Here is a 19,209-nt window from a genome sequence, read left to right on the forward strand (position 1 = left end):
TGTTGTTCAAAATGAAAAAATGCAATAAATCATCAATACTTATTCCAAAACGTGTATGACCTGTTGGGATGGTTTTCGCGGGAAATTACGTTGCACGTGCGTGTCTCCTCATATCCGTAAATAGAGAAAAGTTGCATCATATGTTTGGCAGTGGCATAGGATAGTTTGCACTTTAAAAGTTTGACATTAAACATGCTAAATCTCGAACCTCCTGGGAATCACACAGGAGAGTCTGTTGGCAAAAAGAGAACAAGACACTGATCCATAGACATTTATTTCATTATTTAATTTATATAGATCATGGAAAGTGACAGAGCTCATAATACAATGAGAATCAGCATTGGCTTGGCTTTTCGGAGATTGCAAGAACAGGGATTTAAAATGTTGTAAAAGCGACTTTTTATTACTAAACAGGTGAGTAAGGTATTTTATTGAACAGATAAATTGTTATGCAATTGGTGTGTTTGACCTGAAGTGGTTCAGCAATCGGTGTAGGCCTATGACAGCGCTGCTTCAAGTCGAACACACCAAATATCTATTGTGAAGGGTCATTTTCATTCCCACAGTCACGCAGAGCCAAACCACAACCAAAACAATGTTCTTCCGCAAAATACATGCAGCTTTGTTATATAGTGTACCTTTAAATTATAATATTATTTGAAGAAAATTAAAAATTTTGTTTCACAAATCTCTAATTTGGTGTCCAATTCAAATCCCAAGTTAATTATTTGTGAATTGATTGTGACTTAATCGTCCATGTGCAACACTCAAGTTTACATCTCTATTATTTTATTTGTGAGCATGTGTGTCATCTGTTGTTTGAATGATATGTTTGTGAGAGTGGTTGCTTGACAGCATGTAATCGGAGCCCTTTTATGATTGGAAAATGATGCAATGACACATGACCGGTGGGAAAGATTGTTGACTGTTATGGGGAGGGTGTACAGACAGAGTGACATAGAGGGGGTTGTCCTAATTAAACCTGGGCAATGCTTGGAGCTTGTCTGAAGAGCTGCCATCAAGATCACTTGCATCAGATCACTGCACTTTCACCCGACATACCATATTGGATGAATTTGGCTACATTTACACACGTTAGCCCATTTCTTTGCATGTTCACACATCTCTAAACAGTGTTATCATTCAGTCAGAGCGAGAATTATAGGATCTCATGAAGCTGACAGATAAGGAATGATTAAGGCAGGTGATATTTATGTATATATTCATTTTTTTTCTTGGACGCTTGCTTTCAAGTGGCTTCAGAGCAATGGCTAGTTGTGGAAAATGTGATGTGCTCTTGCGCCTATTTGTAGGCCTGCTATAAATAGGTTCTTGCTGGCAACACATGCTCTGCTGTGATTGACAATTCTAGTGCTACTGGGACATCAGACTCCAAAGAACAGGCAAAGAAACATGCTAATGGTAAGTTCTTTAAGTGTTATACTGCAATATATTTTTGTCAAGCAATTCAAAGTTAGTCGGTATACGTGTTGGTTGAAATCAAGTAGAAATGTTCGTGTTTGACCAAATTAAAAGTAACAAACACCGGATCCTATTTATAACTACTCTGTACAAATGGTTTGCTTGTTGAGACTAGTTGTCCTCAAAACAGAACGGTTCTGCCCAAACTATATTTTAAAATTTCAATTTCATGTTAGTACTTTTTCAAGTGTTTGTATTTCTCAATTTGAATTGATTTGTATTTTTTCCCCCTTTTCAGTAGTTCTCCAGTTAGTTACAAAGTGGAACTCTGCATTTTGGTTCCGAAAGCCTGGAGACAAACCTACATTTTATTCTACAGAAATATTGAAACCCCGGAGGGGTTTTTTGGACTGTTGAAGTTATTTGTTTTGGACAATGACATCCAGGAGGCCCATGACCCGCTCTTTCTCTGGAAACGGGAGATCTGGAAGCCAAAATGGGGAGGATGTTTCATCGGCAAACGGAAGGTCCGAGAGCCGCAACTACCTCTCCAACGTTAGGCCTGAAAACAGGTAAAAAAAGATATGAATGTTCAGTATGATTGAGTGTGTTTGTTCTGCCTTATTTGGTTATTTAAAAATTTTAAAGTCTTAATTATCCATACCCCCAGTTTGGATGTTAATTTTGAGGTTTATGATGGTTTTTAATTCTTGAGAAATAAATATTAAATGTGATAACATAATATCAAATGTGTATTAATTATAGAATATTAATAGTATGCAATTTGCTTTAATTGGAACATAATTATTGGTTTGCTACATTTGCCTTTTCTGATACTTATTTTATTAAATAAGATGTCATTTTATCTTACGGTAATTTGAATGCAATCACAAAATCTGTTTGTCATCAGTTTAATGGTTTGGTTGTTGCTGAAATACTGACGTAATTGTGGTTACCACATTGGTTGTATTGTGTTTGCTCAACTACGGTTTTGCCAAAAGAGACCACAACATTCTCACCATTAGCGACAGCATTTACTGTATGACTTCATTACAGTTGCTCTTGGCTTAATCAGTGTCACACAGTGGAAGTCCTTAGTTTAGATATTCTTGTCTGATGAGTGTCCCTTTGATTTGCCTCTTTTCTAAATAGCTTTTCAACTCACAGTTATTCAAACTACAGGCCTTCGAGGTAATAAAAGCTTCTCAAAAGGTCAATCCTAATCTAACTACACTTCAGATAACTATTTCTGTTCCCCAACATGCCTTTTTTTTCCTTTGGTTTGTTTTACAATCTCAGAAATACCCAGTTTGCATTTGATTTGCAGCGTGATTATGACAGTATTGTGCTTGATGTACAAATCTTTCAATCCTCCAAACCCACCCAACCAAATAACCACAGAATATTGCACATGGGGAAAAGTGCACTAAACATGTTTTAGTCAGGCTAAAATAATATCCTCTCACCCTGTTAACACCCTGCAGCCTCTCCCTCCCAGTCACGTCAATAATTCTAATTTTATATTATAATACTGATATTAGTAATACTATTTTATGTCAATGCTATTTCCTTGCTGTATTGTTAAATAATTTATTGATTCATATAGTAATGTTTGGAATAATTTGATATAATAAGTTGAGTTGACACACTGTATTTGCCATCTCTAGGAGTACATTATGTACCGTCATGGCTCATTTGACTGAAGATACCCAGCCATGTTTTGAGACCACCATAAAATCAAAGGCAGTGTCAGAAACGTGCAATGTCAAATTCTCTTGTGTGGTCACGGGTAAGTGTTTTACTTATGATTATGAAAATAAATGTTAAGTTTAAATACCTATGTTAAAGACATTTCTTGTGTCTTTTTTTAATACATTTATAATATATTTTCTGGGTTAAATGAATGTTATTTTAATGAATAAGACCAAACCTCCTTATTTTTGCACACATTTCCACCAGGTTCCCCGGCTCCTGAGCTGACCTGGTACAAAGATGACATGGAGTTAGATCGATATTGTGGCCTTCCCAAATATGAAATATTTCGCAATGAAAAAATCCACACACTTCAAATCTACAAGTATGTTACTTGATTCAGACTAGTCAGCTTATTTTCTACACATTTCACATTTCTCAAGCAATACAACTCCTTTTGTTTCAAAACATTGTATGACATTACACCCAAATCAATGCTTTAATTGTTTTAGTAGTGACTACACAATGACTATAACCACATTTGCTTGGTTTGGCAGCTGTACAGAAGAAGATGCAGCCATTTATCAGGCCTCAGCGAGGAACAGTAAGGGCATCGTCTCCTGTTCCGGGGTACTGGAGGTGGGGACCATGAGCGAGTACATGATCCACCAAAGGTTCTTCGCCAAACTGAAACAGAAGGCTGAGATCAAGCGGCGAGAGCTGGAAGAGAGTCGACGTCGGGGTAAGGAGAACATCCAGAAGGAACAATTACATGTGATAAACCAGGAGCGCTTACTAAGGAAGCGTAGGACTTCTGCTGGGAACGAACCCCTGAGCTCCTCTCCCACAACCCAGGATGGAGAGGAGAACGTGGCCTCCCAAGGGACAGAAGAACAGCAGCCTGCGCTCATAGACGATAAGTCTGAGAGCATCATGGCGCAGGCTTCTGTAGGAGCCACAGAGATGAAAGCGGAGAATGGTAATGAGAAACTCAGCCGTATCTGCGATCCAATGGAGGTGGTCACCACGAAGCAGTCCACCAAAGAGAAACCGGACGAAAAGAAGCAGCGTATTACCAATGGATTTGATGAGGTGGGTGTTATTAATCCCACCCAGAGCAACGGAAAACAAGAGGATGCTTATGAAGGAATGAGCTTGGCAAAATACTTATCTGAGTCTGTGAAGTCACAGGCTGCTGAGCAACATCAGAGTCCTGAGATCATGGACGTCAATGTTAGCCCTGTCCAAGGAGAAAAAGAGCTGGAGAAGGAACGAGAAAGATTAAAAGAAGAGGAGAGGGACCGATCAAGAGAAATAGAGCGGGAGAAAGAGCGAGAGAGAGCCAAAGAAAGAAAACGAGAGAAAATGAGGCAAACAGAACAAGAGCAAAGAGCTGCATCTGGGCCTTCAACCAAAGCCGCATCACACAAAGAGCCAGAACCTCAACACAAGTCAGCTCTAACCTCGGTTCTTCACTCCTTAAAGGACATGTTCTTCGGCAAAAGCAAGAAGTCTACAGAGACAGCAGAAACCACATGGAGAGCTAGTGAAGTGATCGTAGAAAATGAAATCCCTCATGAGATACACCTCCCTCCCTCACAAACACCTCCTCAAGAGGTGACCTTCGGACAGGGTACACCAAAGCTGGTCCAGGAATCATCTCAAACGACGGACTTGGAAGTAAAAACAGAGTCTTTGCAACAAACACAAGATTCAACCACCCCTAATAATATCATAAACTCTAATTCAGATGAATTCCATGCCAACAAACCTGAGGATGTGTCTCCCACTCCTGAAAGACATCTTGAGAGCATTGGAGCAACACTTAGACTTTCTGTGGAGGAGCAGAAGGAGATGCCAAAAGAGGAGAGCAGTCCAGGGGACGTCCTGCAGATTTCTCATTCGCTGCTTTTCAAGGTGAGTTCATCGCACTTCTCACTTTACAACCTGCCGGTTTTGTCCGTCTAGTGCAAGGCTTCCTGCACCACAGCACATGGGAGCTATTTATAGGTGGTACATTTGTGCAGCAAGACTTGAGTTTAATTACACCAGTCCATGGCCAAGATGATGACACAAACTATACCCAAGAGAACACAGTAGGCAGCTTTGAGGTTGTTTGATCTTTGACTTTATCATGTGAGGATTCAGGGAGTCAGCAATGTTCATATATAGACTATTTTCTGAGGAAAACTGCAAACACAGTGTTTGGGATACAGGAAAAAAGGTGGGGACTAAAGTCTGAGAGCATGCACTAGTGGGAATGCTTTACTAATTAAATACAATATTTATTACAATGTTGTATTGTACATTAATATATTATCAGCATAACAGTTGAAGAGAAAAGTTCTCTCTTTTTTCCCCCCTTTTTTTTTAGAACTTTATTTATATTTTGGACTCACTGAAGTTTTGGGTGGGTATGATTTATTTTAATTTTTTTTATGTTTTTGAAAGAAGTTTCTCATGCTCACCAATAAAGATACTGTAAAAACAGTAATATTGTGAAATATAATTGGGTGAAACTTTACAGTAAGGTCTCATTTGTTAACATTAGTTAATGTAGTAACTAAAATGAGCAAAACATTTGTTACAGTATTTATTAATCTTTGTTAATTTTAGTAAGTAAAAATACTGTTGTTCATTGTTTATGTTAGTTCACAGTGCATTAACTAATGTTAACAAATACAACATTTGATTTCCATGTATTAGTAAATGTTGAATTTATCCTTGACTAAGAATAATAAATGCTATAGAAGTATTGTTTATTCTTAGTTCATGTTAACTAAAGTAGTTAACTAGTGTTAACTAATAAAACCTTATTGTAAAGTGTTACTTATTATTGCAAACAAACAAAAATGTAATTTATTCCTATGATGCAAATCTAAATTTTCTGCATCAATACTCCAGTCTTCAGTGTCACATGATATGCTGATTTGATGCTCAAAAAATTATTATTATCAATGTTGAAAACAGTTGTGCTGTTTAATATAACCGTGATACTTTTTTAGGATTCTTTGATGAATAGAAAGTTCTTAAAAAACAGCATTTATTTGAAATATGAAACTTTTGAGCAGTATTGTATAAACTCAAACGCAATTCACATGGAAATATTTATCTGTGCTCTGCTTTTGTCTCATTTACGGTTCTCCTAAGACTTTGAATAAGGCCTGCTGTCTCTTTAAAAGGACAATCAATAATGTCCAGAGTGAGTCAAACTGGCTGGATTTCAGCTTATCTAGAATAGTTTGAAAGGGAGTTTGCATGCGTCAGCAACACTTAAGAACAACAAAAATCATATTCACTCATAAGGACCAACTAGTATTCTTAAAGTCAACATGGAATGGCATTTACAACAGTTTTAACTTCTTTAATGGGATGTACTTCCAAAAAAACATGTGGGGTGGAACTTTATTTTCTCCCTATAATTGAAAAGAAAGGCATTACATTTCAGACATTAAATCGTGCATGCATTAAGAAAGTAAACGGGGTCCATGCCATATTCATGTTGACTTTAAATGGGCGTGTTTTAATGTTAGTGCAGGTCAGGACATGAGGAATGACAGTTGCCGGACACTAAGACAAGAAGACAAAACCTCTTCACATTTTCTAGATTCTTTGGTTCCCTGTGTCTTAAAATAAACCTGTTTCTAATCTGTGCTCAGAGAAGCCATACCATACAAAGAGTAATTGTCTGTTAAACTCATATAGCTACATTATGTAAGAGAAACCAAAGTCAGCTGACAGTTCTGTTCTTTGGAATAAGGATTCTTTACCGTTGCTCACGTTTTACTTGCATGTAAAACCTTTATCTCAGTGCGTAAATGATGCCCATTATTAATTTTGGTTTTAGATTTTAGTTGTTGCATTACGGACATGTTTACTTATAACTATAAAAAGCTTCTTTCTTGGCAAGAATATGCACATGGCAGTCTCACATGATTTCTAAAATGCCATGTCTGAAGATTACAGAGAAATGAGGCTGTTAGAAAGGCATGTGGAACCACAGTGATTGCATCATCGCTTAAAACCAGACACGGCTAAACGCTAATAACGTTTCACGTTTGTTAGTCAACAAGGTGAATGTCACCTTTAATTCATTGACGTGCTCTACAATCTCAGACAGGACAAGCATGTGATAGCTTTGCACCTGGCAGTGGCATGCAACATATTCAGCTGTTTTATTTCCAATATAAAGTGGAAGTGCAACAACCCTAGCGTCTCGTGGGAAGAAGTTAATGTTAGTTGTTGTGGTGTGTCAGTTAGAGGAACCCTGCACATAAATTTTGATCCTTGTGTGTTGAATCACAACAGAGGAACTTCTGTTAAAAGAAAGTTGCCGTGTGTTAAAAGAAAGTTGTCGTGTGCACGGCTTATTAATGTGATAAGCTCTGTCACTACTGAACAGTTAATTTTCTGTCTTGTTTTTTTTTACAGTTAAACGTAGTAGTCATGTACATTGTAGTGAACATATTCTAAACTGATTACATTATATACAAAAATTGTGTAATAAGGTTATATAGTTTAAAGTCAGCCTGTAAGAAAAATGGAAATTCACCAAATAATTTTATAAATGCAATTAATCCATTTAATTATTAGTTATTTTGATGTCATAATTGGATCACATCTCAAAATCCAATCAACAACCAACATATAGAACCAACGCCCTACATTTTTTCTTTTCCGATAATCCACTTGGATATACGTAACAATGTGAAAGATCTGTCGCTACTTCCGTTTCATTGTGATTTTAGGGCTCTACCTAAGGCTTACAATAACAACTTTTAATACTAAATTAGCAGATGAGCACAGAAAAACATTCAAGCAGTTGATACTAGTGGCAACTTTTGGCACCAAATGGAATTGCAATCTGTTTGTTTGCGCTCGTTGGACATAACAACATTGGTTCAACCAATGGTGTGACTTTGGAGGCGGGGCTACCTGTCTGTCTGATCAACTTGTTTGAAAACAAATTTTGGCTTTTCTGTTAGGTGCTAGTAGTGGCACAACAATTACACAATTCACCTTTTAAGATCTCCATATTGGAGACAAATCATTATTACGGTGCGTACCACTTACCACACGAAAACAAAGGAATTGTGGGAAAAATCTATTTTTTTTCTAGACTAGAATGTTATGCATTGTATTTATAAATTTAAAACATGGGCATCATTAATTATGTAAAATGCATAATGTATTTTGTATATATACTTAAAACATATTGATAAGTGATAAGTGATATATATACATATTGATAAGTGTTTTTTAAGTCATTGCTAATGTGGTTTGATGGTGTAAGTCATATCAAATGTCACTAGATGGGGGCGTTGTCAAGTTGACCTGACAGGTCATAAATAAATAGTAGGCTATGTTGTTTTTCCTCCTAGTACATGGAAAGTTGCACAAGATTGATAGTACAAATGTGTATATTGTTTCAAATATAACAGCTCAAAAAACAAGTGAAGAAACAGACTGACAATAAATAGTTAAGGTTTTAAATCAAAAACGTTGTTGTTATATATTGTTTATATTTATTGAAATATAAGCTTTTACAAAAACATCTGCCTCAGCTATTGATTGCATGATTTTAGAAGCACACTGTAACAATACAAACATAAGAGTGATCAGTTACTCTTATTTTTTTTTCATTACTATCCCATAATTAATATCAAATGCCATAAACATACCCCCGGTTTCACAGACAAGGCCTAAGCCTAGTCTCAGACTAAAATGTAAGTTTGAGCTGGTTTAACTGAAAGCAACATGCACTGAGATATCTTAAAAAATTGACTGATTTGTCTTAAGATGCACACTTTTTCAAAGCCACATTTATAAAAGCGACTTAAATGTCCTAATTGAACTAAGGTCTAATCCTGGCTTAATCTAAACCCTGTCTGTGAAACCAGACAATAAAGTTCTAATGCATGCCAAGAGGACAAATTAAACCAGTACAATCTATGCAGTGCATACAGTGTTACGAGGCCGACATGTTAAATATTTAACACGCAACCGTTTATGTCTCAAGGCTACAGATGACCATACTAAACCCAGCACCACTGATGTTCCTGCCTCTGTGGACTTGCCCAATCCTTTATGTCAGACTGAAAAGCTGGAATTTGCCTATCCTGTGGATGAGCTCATGGGAGGTGCTGAGGAAATGCATATTTTAGAGGAAAAGGGGGGCTCCGCTGCCCCCCTGACAGACCTCATCATGGCAGACCTGGAAAGCATGCAGTGTTGTGAGAGCCAGCCAGAGTCTCAGCTTTCACAGCTTGCCGACTTTGTCCCTACCCAAATGCACACTGAGTCCCAGTCAGCGGGGCTAAGGCTAGAAGAGAGCAAAGAGCCATGTGAGTCAAATGAGAAAGTAATTCCTCATATGGAGGAGGAAATTGTTATAAAAACGCTAGAGGGAGGTTCCCTGACAGAGGAAAATAAAGAGGAGATTGATGGTGCAATAGAAAGGAAATCTTTCTCTGCGGAGGAACAAGAGTCGGAGAAAGACTTTGTCATAAAAGAGTCAGTCCTTCCTGTAGTTGTAGTGAGTGAAAGAGAATATGAAATTAATGATCAAAATTCATTGTCCCCAGCATCGGGGCTAAGTCAAGAAGGGGATTCTGTCGCTGTCGTATCTAAGAGTGCAATGGAAACTGATTTTATTCCAGATGAAAAATCTATACCAGCACTAAATGTTAGTTTCACAGATAATAAAGAAGTTGCAGCTGACTCTGCTACAGCGAATTACTTTAAAACGGAGGAAGATAAGAATGATAAAAGCATTCCAAGTCAGAGCAGGAGTGCTGAAGACAAGGGAAAATATAGTGGTGAAGATAAGATAGAGAAAAGCACTGGGAAAGAGAGGGAGGATAAGGAAAAGGGCAGTGTTAATGCTGAAAAACTGAAGGATGATTCCATTCAACCGAAGAAAGAGGATGTGAAGCAAAACAAGAATGTTGTTCCAGAGCCAGAAGCATCTATTGTGACTCCAGAGATGGAGATCCCCAAAAGTCCAAGACGAGGTGAGACCGAGGTCACGGAAACTCAGTCGAGGCCATACAAAGTAGATAAACCAAAACTCCTAACAAAAACACAAGCCGAGAGACGATTATCAGAGAAGGACCAATCAGCAGTCCAACCAATTATAATACTCCCCGATACAAGAGAAACCGTTATCAAAAACGTGGCAAAGAAGAGATCCATGCCACTCATCCCAGAAATCAAGGTCACATTGCCAGAAAGAGTCAAACGTGAAGAACCTGTTATTGCGCCTAGAAGTGAAATGCTGAAATTAGACCCTGAGCGAGTTATGCAACCTTTAACACAAGAGGTTGCGCAGATATTTCGAGAAAAGGAAAGACAGATGGATGATGCAACGAGAGCGTCAGGTGAATCAGCTTCCAACAGCGCCTTAGTTATTCCAGACCACTTGAGCGTGACAAGGAGCACTCCATCATCACCTTTCGGGGAAAGAACACAGGAAGTTAAACCACAAAATCTAGATGCAAGAGTGAGAGGTGGAGAAGAACAAGGTAGTAAGAACACTGGGTGGGGCAGGGAAGATGACAAGAATATCCCTATAATCAACATAGCATGTGCTGATGATAACGCAACCCCTCTTAAACAAGAGCAAACTCACGCAAAGCCCTCACTTCCTGGCATAGTAATCTCACAAGATATGACTCAAGATATTCCCCCCATTTCTGTCACAAATGCAGAAAGACATATCGAGACTTTATTTACACTGCTGAAGACTGAAAGCGACCAACATGATCCAGCCGCTTCTTCTGAGAAGTCAAGAGAGCAGCTCATGTCCCAACTGAGTCCTGATATGTCTACAAAAACTTCTCCTAGTATTACTAACCAAGACCCAGACAGAGTTCCTCAACCAAAAGACACAAGAGTAGAGCCTGAAGCTGACAGGCTTCAAAGGGACAAACCTTCCATAGAGAAACTTAGCCTAACAGCCCCTGTGGGACCTACGCTCCCTCCACTAAGTCCTGCCAGCTTGCGAAGGCTTATGGCAAAGAATAATCCAAACTTAGAGAATCAGGGGTCTGTCTCGGGTGCATCAGTAGATGGAAGTGAGAAGAGAGGAGAAGAGAGTGGAGGAAGCACACCCACATCCACTCTATCTTGTGAGAGTAGCCCCAAGATGAAGCGACGAGACAGTCTCACCCTAATACCCTCTGCCACCCCTGAGGAGCTGGCTTCTGGTGCTCGCCGCAAAATCTACCTTGCCAAAACCAAGTCTGAGGATGAGGGATCTGACACGCAGGTTAAGAGGGATAGTCCGTATATGTCGCCCAGTCAGGCTCGCAGGGCAGCTTTCCTGCAACTTCAAAGTGGGCAGCAAACACCTCCCACAGAAAGACGTTCACCATTGCTGGGCCGCCGCAAGGCCACACTGGAGGTGCCAAAACCTAAGGAGGAGATTGCAGAGGTGGCAGACAGCACAAAGACAGAAAGCAAACCAGCAGAAAAGGAGAAGTTGGACCCCTTCAAAGGTAGCACATGTGTGTTCTTACGGTGACTGTTCACAGATATCGATGTTTAGTTCAGCAGGAACCTACTGAAATTGTTCATATCATCTATTGAAAAGGTTGTCAGATCTGTGCAAGGAAGAACTAACTCTTCTCTTAGCACTGTTAACACTTCATGCAATCTTTACTGACCAATACTGATAATCAGGGCTTGACAAAAACTTTTTTGCTCACCAGCCACTGTGACTTGTGGTTTTCTAAAGTATCTAGCTTCTCAGAATTTTCACTGGCCATAATTTTGACATCGATACCATTGGGGAAAAACGGCCAAATAGATATTTTTAATACTATCTCATGATTTGGCTGCGGTTATATTAGGCTGCTCTCACTATAAGACCTGACGCATGGATTATACTGTTACACGTGTTTTTTTTTCTCAACTGTTTACATTCACTTAAAACACAGACTGTGTTTACGTGAATACTCACCAAGACCAACATTTTGACATTATTTTGTGTGTGTTTGACTGTTTAAGGGCTATTAGCAGCGAAAAAGAACTCAATTTAGTACTGAGAGGCGGCTTTATGTGCGCGCACTTTGGGTGTGAGCACAAAATATGTGGGAATGAGTAAAATTATGCGGAATAGCTGCAATCCCACGCCGAAATTTAAGCCCTGTAACATCAACAATATTAATCCGGAGCAAATGAAATGAATGAGTGAGGGGAGGCGGGTTTGTGTGTCAACTTGCTGTCGGAGAGATGAGAGAGAGAGAAAGCGCAGCTGGTATCGTCTATCTATTCTGTGGAAAATTTGTATTGGAAGAGTTTCAGATATTTCAGTATTGAAAAATCTGTATTTTTGACTATACTACATTGTTCTTAGTTTATTATTTTAGATGCCTTTTTAAAAGACTACAATTGAAAAATATGTACCGCCAAAGTGTCTGTGTTACACGCCATTGCTGAAATCCACCCGCATTTGGCTGGTTGGCGGGTGTTAATGTCAAGCCCTGCTGTTAATCTATATGCCAGAGGTGCCAGGTTCAAATGCCGGACAAGCCCCCAATTTATTTTACGACTCTAGTTTGGGACCGACATAAAAAGCCATTAAAATATTTGTACCTGATTGCATGACAGTTTATTTTTAGATGTACAGTATTCTGGTTATTCTCCTGCTTTCTAAGCAAGTGTTCTAATTTTGCACTGTTCAGACGTTATCTTGTTTACACCAAGACATAGAGGGACGTCTGATATGGGGGAAGAGTCAAAACTAGAGAGTACATATCTTTACCTTGTTTCCCCTTATCCTCTTTCCATTCAGCTCCTCAGGTTATCCGCAAGATTAGGGGAGAGCCCTTCTCAGATGCCTCCGGCCACTTGAAGCTGTGGTGCCAGTTTTTTAACATTCTTAGTGACTCCACCATCAAGTGGTACAGAGACGAAGAGGAGATTTTGGAGATCGAAAGACGGTAAATTCCTCTAGTCATTCAACACAGTCTAAAATTGTAACTGTCAAGATACATAATCCCAAAACAACAGGGAAAAGGACAAGGACAAGTAAAAAGTTACTGTGTTAATCAACAGATTAGCTATAGATGGAAAAATGAATAAAAAATAATAAAAATAAAAAAAATAAAGAAAATCCCACACACTGTCATAGCTTGGAAATATTTATTAAATGGCAATGTTTCTGTTAAAGACCTTTCAGGCATTTTTCTACATATTTGAGCAAAGTACCGAAATGTTGCAATAAAGATCTAACAAAGATTCACAAGTTATGACATTGTGCGTTATCTACTTTTTTGATGTCCTACTATATGAGGCATTTAATGCAGTAAACCTGCATGTATTTATTAAAAGAAAAGATTTATTACCTTTATATTTATTACCAATATTCTCTGCTGTGTGGAGACTTGTCATTCACTTATTTGTATTTGTCCATGAACCCTACAGCTGTGATTGGTGAGGCCCCAGTCAGACAGAGAGTGTGTAACCCAACACTGCTCAATTGCACCATCAGGGGATATTAAAAGTCTAAATTTGTTTCTCACATGCTGTATCAGCACAATGATGCAGTAGCTACTCACACGCAAGCACCCTCAAATGCATCAACTGTGCTAGTGTTTGTAACACTGCCCTCGTGTGGCTGTAAGTTTGTGGCTCTTTTCATTAATAGGATATACTGTATATAGATGCTGCTTTCAAGTCCTCCTGGGAAGTACGTATTTACGAGTTGAGAAGTCGTGTTTACGACATCAGGTGCGTTCAAGCTCTTTCGACGGAGTAAGATGGCGGTGTTAGCTACCCTCTTTTTAAATAACTACACAAGGTTTTTAAACTCTACCTCTAGAAAATGAAGAACAAAGAATGCAAATCAGGTCTGTTTTGCTTTTTAACCTTTTTTTATTCATTTATGAAGCCACTGTAAACTTTGTTACAAATAATATTATTATATTACAATGCTATTATATTTTGTGCAGGGAATTAGCTTATTTTGTTGTAAATAACAAATCCTGACATTGTCACTGCTAAATAAAATACCTATGAATATTGTGGTATTGTGGCCCAAACATAGACTGTAAAAACAGGGCCCAACTCGTAAAGATTGGGGCTTATGCCACCTTCACATGCTATCGAAAATGTCCTACTTCCCACTTCTGAAGTCGTGATTACGAGCTCGTCGCATTCAAGTGCTTCATTGTCGTCCCATTGATTGACAACAATATAAACATTCACCATGCCGACGATTCTGGAATTTCGGTCAAATGTAGGCTATTTTCGCTGTGTATAATACAGTACACTTCAAATGATTATATATATATATGTATATAAAATCTAATAAAGAAACCAGTCACAGCAGTATGGAAGTTTGTTTCCACCACTAAATAAAAAATATAAAATGTAATTGTGACTTTTTATCTCACAATTCAGATTTTTTTTTCTTGAAATAGTGTTTACGTCTCACAGTTCTGACTTTTTTTCTCAGAATTGCATGACATAAACTCCCAATTGCGAGTTATAAAGTCAGAATTCCGTGATATAAAGTCGCAATTACGAGTTATAAAGTCAAAATTAAGAATTCTGAGAAAAGAAATAAGAATTGTGAGATAAAAAGTCACAATTATCTTTAAAATTGTTTTATTCCGTGGCGAAAACAAGCTTCCATACAGAAGCAATCGTTCTTCCCTCTGCCATGTTTAAAGTTTATGGCCCACCCAACTCTGGAACTTTGGTATCAAAATTATCCCCGAACTTCCCAGTGGTAAATACGACTTGAGAGAGCGTTCATGTCCAATTTTTAACTAGGAAACTCGAATTTACAATAATTCTGATACAAAAAATTGTCAATTCTTTTACAAAAAACCCTGAGCTTCTCACTCGTATTTACGACTTTGTGGTGGCATGTGCGTTCAACTCATAAATATGATCTTTTCGACATGACTTGAACGCACCAGTATATACTATATTAGTTATTATGGGGAATGATTTTAATTGTTACAACCCAAAATTGCAGGTGGTGACATTTGATGTGTACTTTTCAAGTTACACATTCCAGAGAGTTTTTATATTAAAGTTTCCCACCAACCAGCCAAAGCTAAAGTCTCTCTCTCTCTCTCTCACTCTCTCTCTCTCACTCTCTCACATACTCTCTCTCTTTCTCTCACTCTCTCACACACACTCTCTCTCTCTCTCTCTCTCTCTCTCTCTCTCTCTCTCTCTCTCTCACACACACTCTCTCTCTCTCAGTGCTGGGGATGAGGGTCCAGTGGCACTGGCCATAGTCCAGGCTTCCAGCAGAGACTGTGGAGTGTATGGATGCTCAATCAAGAATGAATATGGGACTGACATCACTGATTACTTACTCAGCGCAGACAGTAATTTATAACTCTTTTGGTCCATTAATAAACAGAAATCTGCTAAACATCTGTTGAAATATTTTTTTTCATGTGTTATTTATTATCTTTACCTTTACTCTGTTTCGCTTTGGGCAGTACTGGCAGAATTCTTCTTAAGGGATGATTTAGAAGGTAAGACTTCTGAAGGAAATCAAGTGTGTTTATTGCTATGAATTATACTATTGCTATGAATTTTTGAAGCTGTTTACCCATCTAAGTTTCCAATGCTTTATTTCTGTATATTTCTGTAATCTCAGTTGGAGAAGAGATTGAGATGACACCAATGATGTTCACCAAAGGCCTGGCAGACTCTGGTTACTGGGGCGAGAAATTCTTTGGTCGCATCATGACGGAAGAGGTGCAGATTGGAGAGGGATGTGTGCACAAGACCTGCAGGGCAAAGGTCATCTATGGTTTGGACCCTGTCTTTGAGTCAGGCACCACGTGCATCACTAAAGTAAGAAATCCCATCGCATATGGGGCCAAGGAGGAGAGCAACCTGGTCGAGAGAAATCTAGAGATCACCAGACAGGTCAGAATCTTACTGGATCGCACAACATTTATGACGCATCAGCATCATTTGTGACCCTGGACCACAAAACCAGTCACATGGGTCAATTTTTTGAAATTGAGATTCATACATCACCTAAAAGCTGAATAAATAAGCTTTCCATTGATATGGTTTGTTAGGATAGGACAATATTTGGCTGAGATGCAACTATTTGAAAATCTGGAATCTGAGGGTGCAAAAAAATCGAACCGTTGAGAAAATCGCCTTTAAAGTTGTCCATTTATGTTCACAATTGTGCTGCATTCACTCACAAAAATAAATGTTTTATATATTTACCGTAGGAAATTTACAAAATATCTTCATGGAACATGATCTTTACTTAATATCCTAATGCTTTTTGGCATAAAAGATAAATGGATAATTTTGACCCATACAATGGGTTTGTTTTGTTATATTGTTGTTATATTTGTTGGCTATTGCCACAAATATACCCGTGCGACTTATGACTGGTTTTGTGATCCAGGGTCACATTTATTCACCTGTATTTCTTTGTATAGTGAAACACAGAAGGATATCTGAGAATGCCAGAGCTTCAGGGAAAGTGGTGATTTTTACTGCTAAGCTCCAAAAAGGTCCATAATATTATCATAAAAGTAGTCACGATGTGCTCTATATTACACGTCATTATAGCTTTATGAAGTGACTGGATGAGAACCAATGAGGTTTTCAAATGTGAATAATATTTGAGAGCTGCATTAGAGGGAATTGTTTTCAGTAAATGATTAGCACTCAATATAGCAATTAATATAGCAAACAAGTCTTGCCTCATTGTTTTTTTATGGTCTTTTTGGAGTGTGTATTATCACTGTATAGAAAAATAGCCTCTCAGATATTCTGTCAGAATTATGAAAACCATTTGTGAATAAACAATTACTCTAATTTGGGGGGAATGCACAGATTTTTACCACAATGACTTTCAGTCTGGGTTTTTTCCCCAAGTATAATTTTTTTTTGTTCTTTTCTTATCCTCAGGATTGTAAAATCCAGAATACCGTTCGGGAGTACTGCAAAATATTTGCTGCTGAGGCCAGAGTGATCGAGAACTTTGGATTCTCATTAGAGTAGGTCATGGAATACAACATTTCAAACTATGAATATTGTCTCTATGAATATATATAATATGTACACTAGGTTCCATTATAGATATCAGTATCTAAGACTAAGAACTTGACTTTAACTACTATTTTTTTCTCTGAAGTGCTACAAATCTGTCAAAACAGTTTGAGATAATTTGTGATTTATTTTATGAACATTTAAAATAAATGTGTGTTCTATGAATACTGACTGAAATATGTTTCTGTGGAATGCATATGGCTATCAAATAAGAGACGACATCAAAATGATCTAATTTTATTCTTCGTTGCTCCTCTGAAAAATTTCAGAGTGATCCCCCTTCATCTGATGTATCGGCCCGCCAATACAGTTCCATATGCTTCAGTAGAGACAGATCTGAAGGGTGTGTTTTTGAAATACTGCCTGATGGACCGCACAGGGAGACTGATCGCCAGAACCACCTCTGAAGTGGAGCAGAAGTGTTGCGCTTTCCAGCATTGGATCCATCAGTGGACCAATGGAAACATCCTGGTTACCCGTTTAGAAGGTAACGAGAAATTTACTTCAACACTGCAACTTGATATGTATGTTGCCAATATTTAAGTATAAAATAATCTCTTGTGTGTTTCAGGTGTCGATACGAAGATCACAAGCATTGAAATTGCTACTAAGTCTAAAGGGTTGGTATATTCTACTATACAAGATTCAAATTTGTACCCATTTTTCTTATATTTCCACTTCTTCTAAGACTAATATTTCCATTCATGCCGCAGGTATCAGGGCCTCACCGATAAAGGATCTCCAAAGATAATCGAGCAGTTCATTACCCAACATCAGTGCAACTACTACTGTGGATTGTTGAGCCTAAGACCGTTAAAGCCAGTGGATTCTCTCCTGCAGCCTAAGATAAAGACCTCCAGGAGCCCTCTACTGGCCCGGAGAGGTGTAACAGGCTCATCCAGCCCTCAGCTTCAGAAGAAAGTAAATAGCCCTCAGTCCACCAGGAAAGGCACGTCAAGCCCCAAAGTGGTTAAAAAGACAAGTGAACCCGGGGAGAACAATTCCACTACCAAACACAAAGCTGTGGAGGTCCCAAAACCTGTCAGGATGAGGTAGAGAGAAGGACTAGAGCTCTTGAAAACATAATGCAAAGCTAAAGCAAACTAGGGCATACTTTTTTTGATTTTCTTTCCAAACTTTAGTTTGGAGCCTGTATAAATATCTATAGCTACTGTTGTACAGGACAAATGGCTTCCTATAAATGGATCCTGTCCATTGTCTTTGCACATAGTGTCTAAAATGCAACAACCAAGGAAGAAATGACTATATAGAAACATGAAAAGTAAATGGATGATTGACCAGAGGTGTTGTGGCCATTTTTAATATAACTGTGAACTGCTTTGCAGCTATAAGTCACCATTTATACCTCCTGAGAGCACCTTCACTTTATTTTTAAGAGCTGAATTCTCCTTTCAAGACTATCACTGGAGATAGATATAAAACCAGGACCGCCTGTAGACGGATGAACAATGTTTTCAGATAGACTCTGGAACTTTATGATTTATTCAAATGTTCCTATGTCAAGTTTATATGACTGAGGAACCAAGAGAGAGGGAGTTTCTTAAGGATTCCTCAAGCATCTGTGATGTATGTGTCTCAGCTGTGTAGAAATGCAGCGCTCTTTTTTTCTTTTCTTTTTTGTCACTGAGAGGCTTTTTATAGTGGATTGTTCTGCTTTTATGAATATGGCCATAAATATGCAACACCAGTGCACCAATCTTGGTTGTATATGGGCAAACTATTGGCATCATTTTCAGTGCAGATTTGTTTTTATCTCAAATGTGTCTCCTAGAAGAGCGAAAATCATGAACTTTATTGTCACAGTAAAGCCATTTACTACTGACCTTTCAGACTGTTCATGTGTCATATCTCTCTAGATCCCTGCAACTTCACACAACTGGGCTAATATTTTTGTGAGAATAAGAGATTTCTTTCAAAAACTTTAAAAAGTCTTACCAACTCCAAAATTTAAATGGTTGGTATGTATATACATATACGACACAGATACTCACACAACATACATATCGAAATGTATGTTCA

At 38.2% G+C, this 19,209-nt stretch overlaps 1 protein-coding gene across 2 annotated transcripts; it reads left to right on the top strand.

The window, feature by feature from the left end:
• Positions 1-969: 969 nt before the first annotated feature.
• alpk3a (alpha-kinase 3a) lies at positions 970-19,132 on the top strand. Of its 2 annotated transcripts, XM_084409411.1 has the most exons (16): positions 970-1,200; positions 1,314-1,422; positions 1,721-1,994; positions 2,575-2,613; positions 3,090-3,211; positions 3,382-3,499; positions 3,672-5,031; positions 9,134-11,612; positions 12,911-13,058; positions 15,337-15,464; positions 15,582-15,617; positions 15,743-16,017; positions 17,029-17,117; positions 17,439-17,656; positions 17,741-17,789; positions 17,883-19,132. In XM_084409411.1, the coding sequence occupies exons 3-16, from the start codon at positions 1,858-1,860 to the stop codon at positions 18,223-18,225; spliced, it is 5,541 nt and encodes a 1,846-aa protein (XP_084265537.1). In that variant the 5' UTR covers positions 970-1,200; positions 1,314-1,422; positions 1,721-1,857; the 3' UTR covers positions 18,226-19,132. The 2 variants fall into 2 exon arrangements, with proteins under 2 accessions (XP_084265537.1, XP_084265538.1); XM_084409412.1 differs by lacking the exon at positions 2,575-2,613 and having other exon boundaries at positions 970-1,422.
• Positions 19,133-19,209: the final 77 nt, after the last annotated feature.

This window comes from Rutilus rutilus (genome assembly GCF_951802725.1).
Source record: "Rutilus rutilus genome assembly, chromosome: 5".
In the NCBI taxonomy this organism is placed as follows: Eukaryota; Metazoa; Chordata; class Actinopteri; order Cypriniformes; family Leuciscidae; genus Rutilus; species Rutilus rutilus.

What these genes read in the sequence shown, in the direction of transcription:
- alpk3a (XM_084409411.1), top strand. Translation starts at nt 1,858, where the DNA reads ATGACATCCAGGAGGCCCATGACCCGCTCTTTCTCTGGAAACGGGAGA. An exon ending in AACTTTGGATTCTCATTAGA is followed by an intron (nt 17,118 to 17,438) that starts GTAGGTCATGGA and finishes GAAAAATTTCAG; the next exon opens with AGTGATCCCCCTTCATCTGA. An exon ending in CCTGGTTACCCGTTTAGAAG is followed by an intron (nt 17,657 to 17,740) that starts GTAACGAGAAAT and finishes TGTGTGTTTCAG; the next exon opens with GTGTCGATACGAAGATCACA.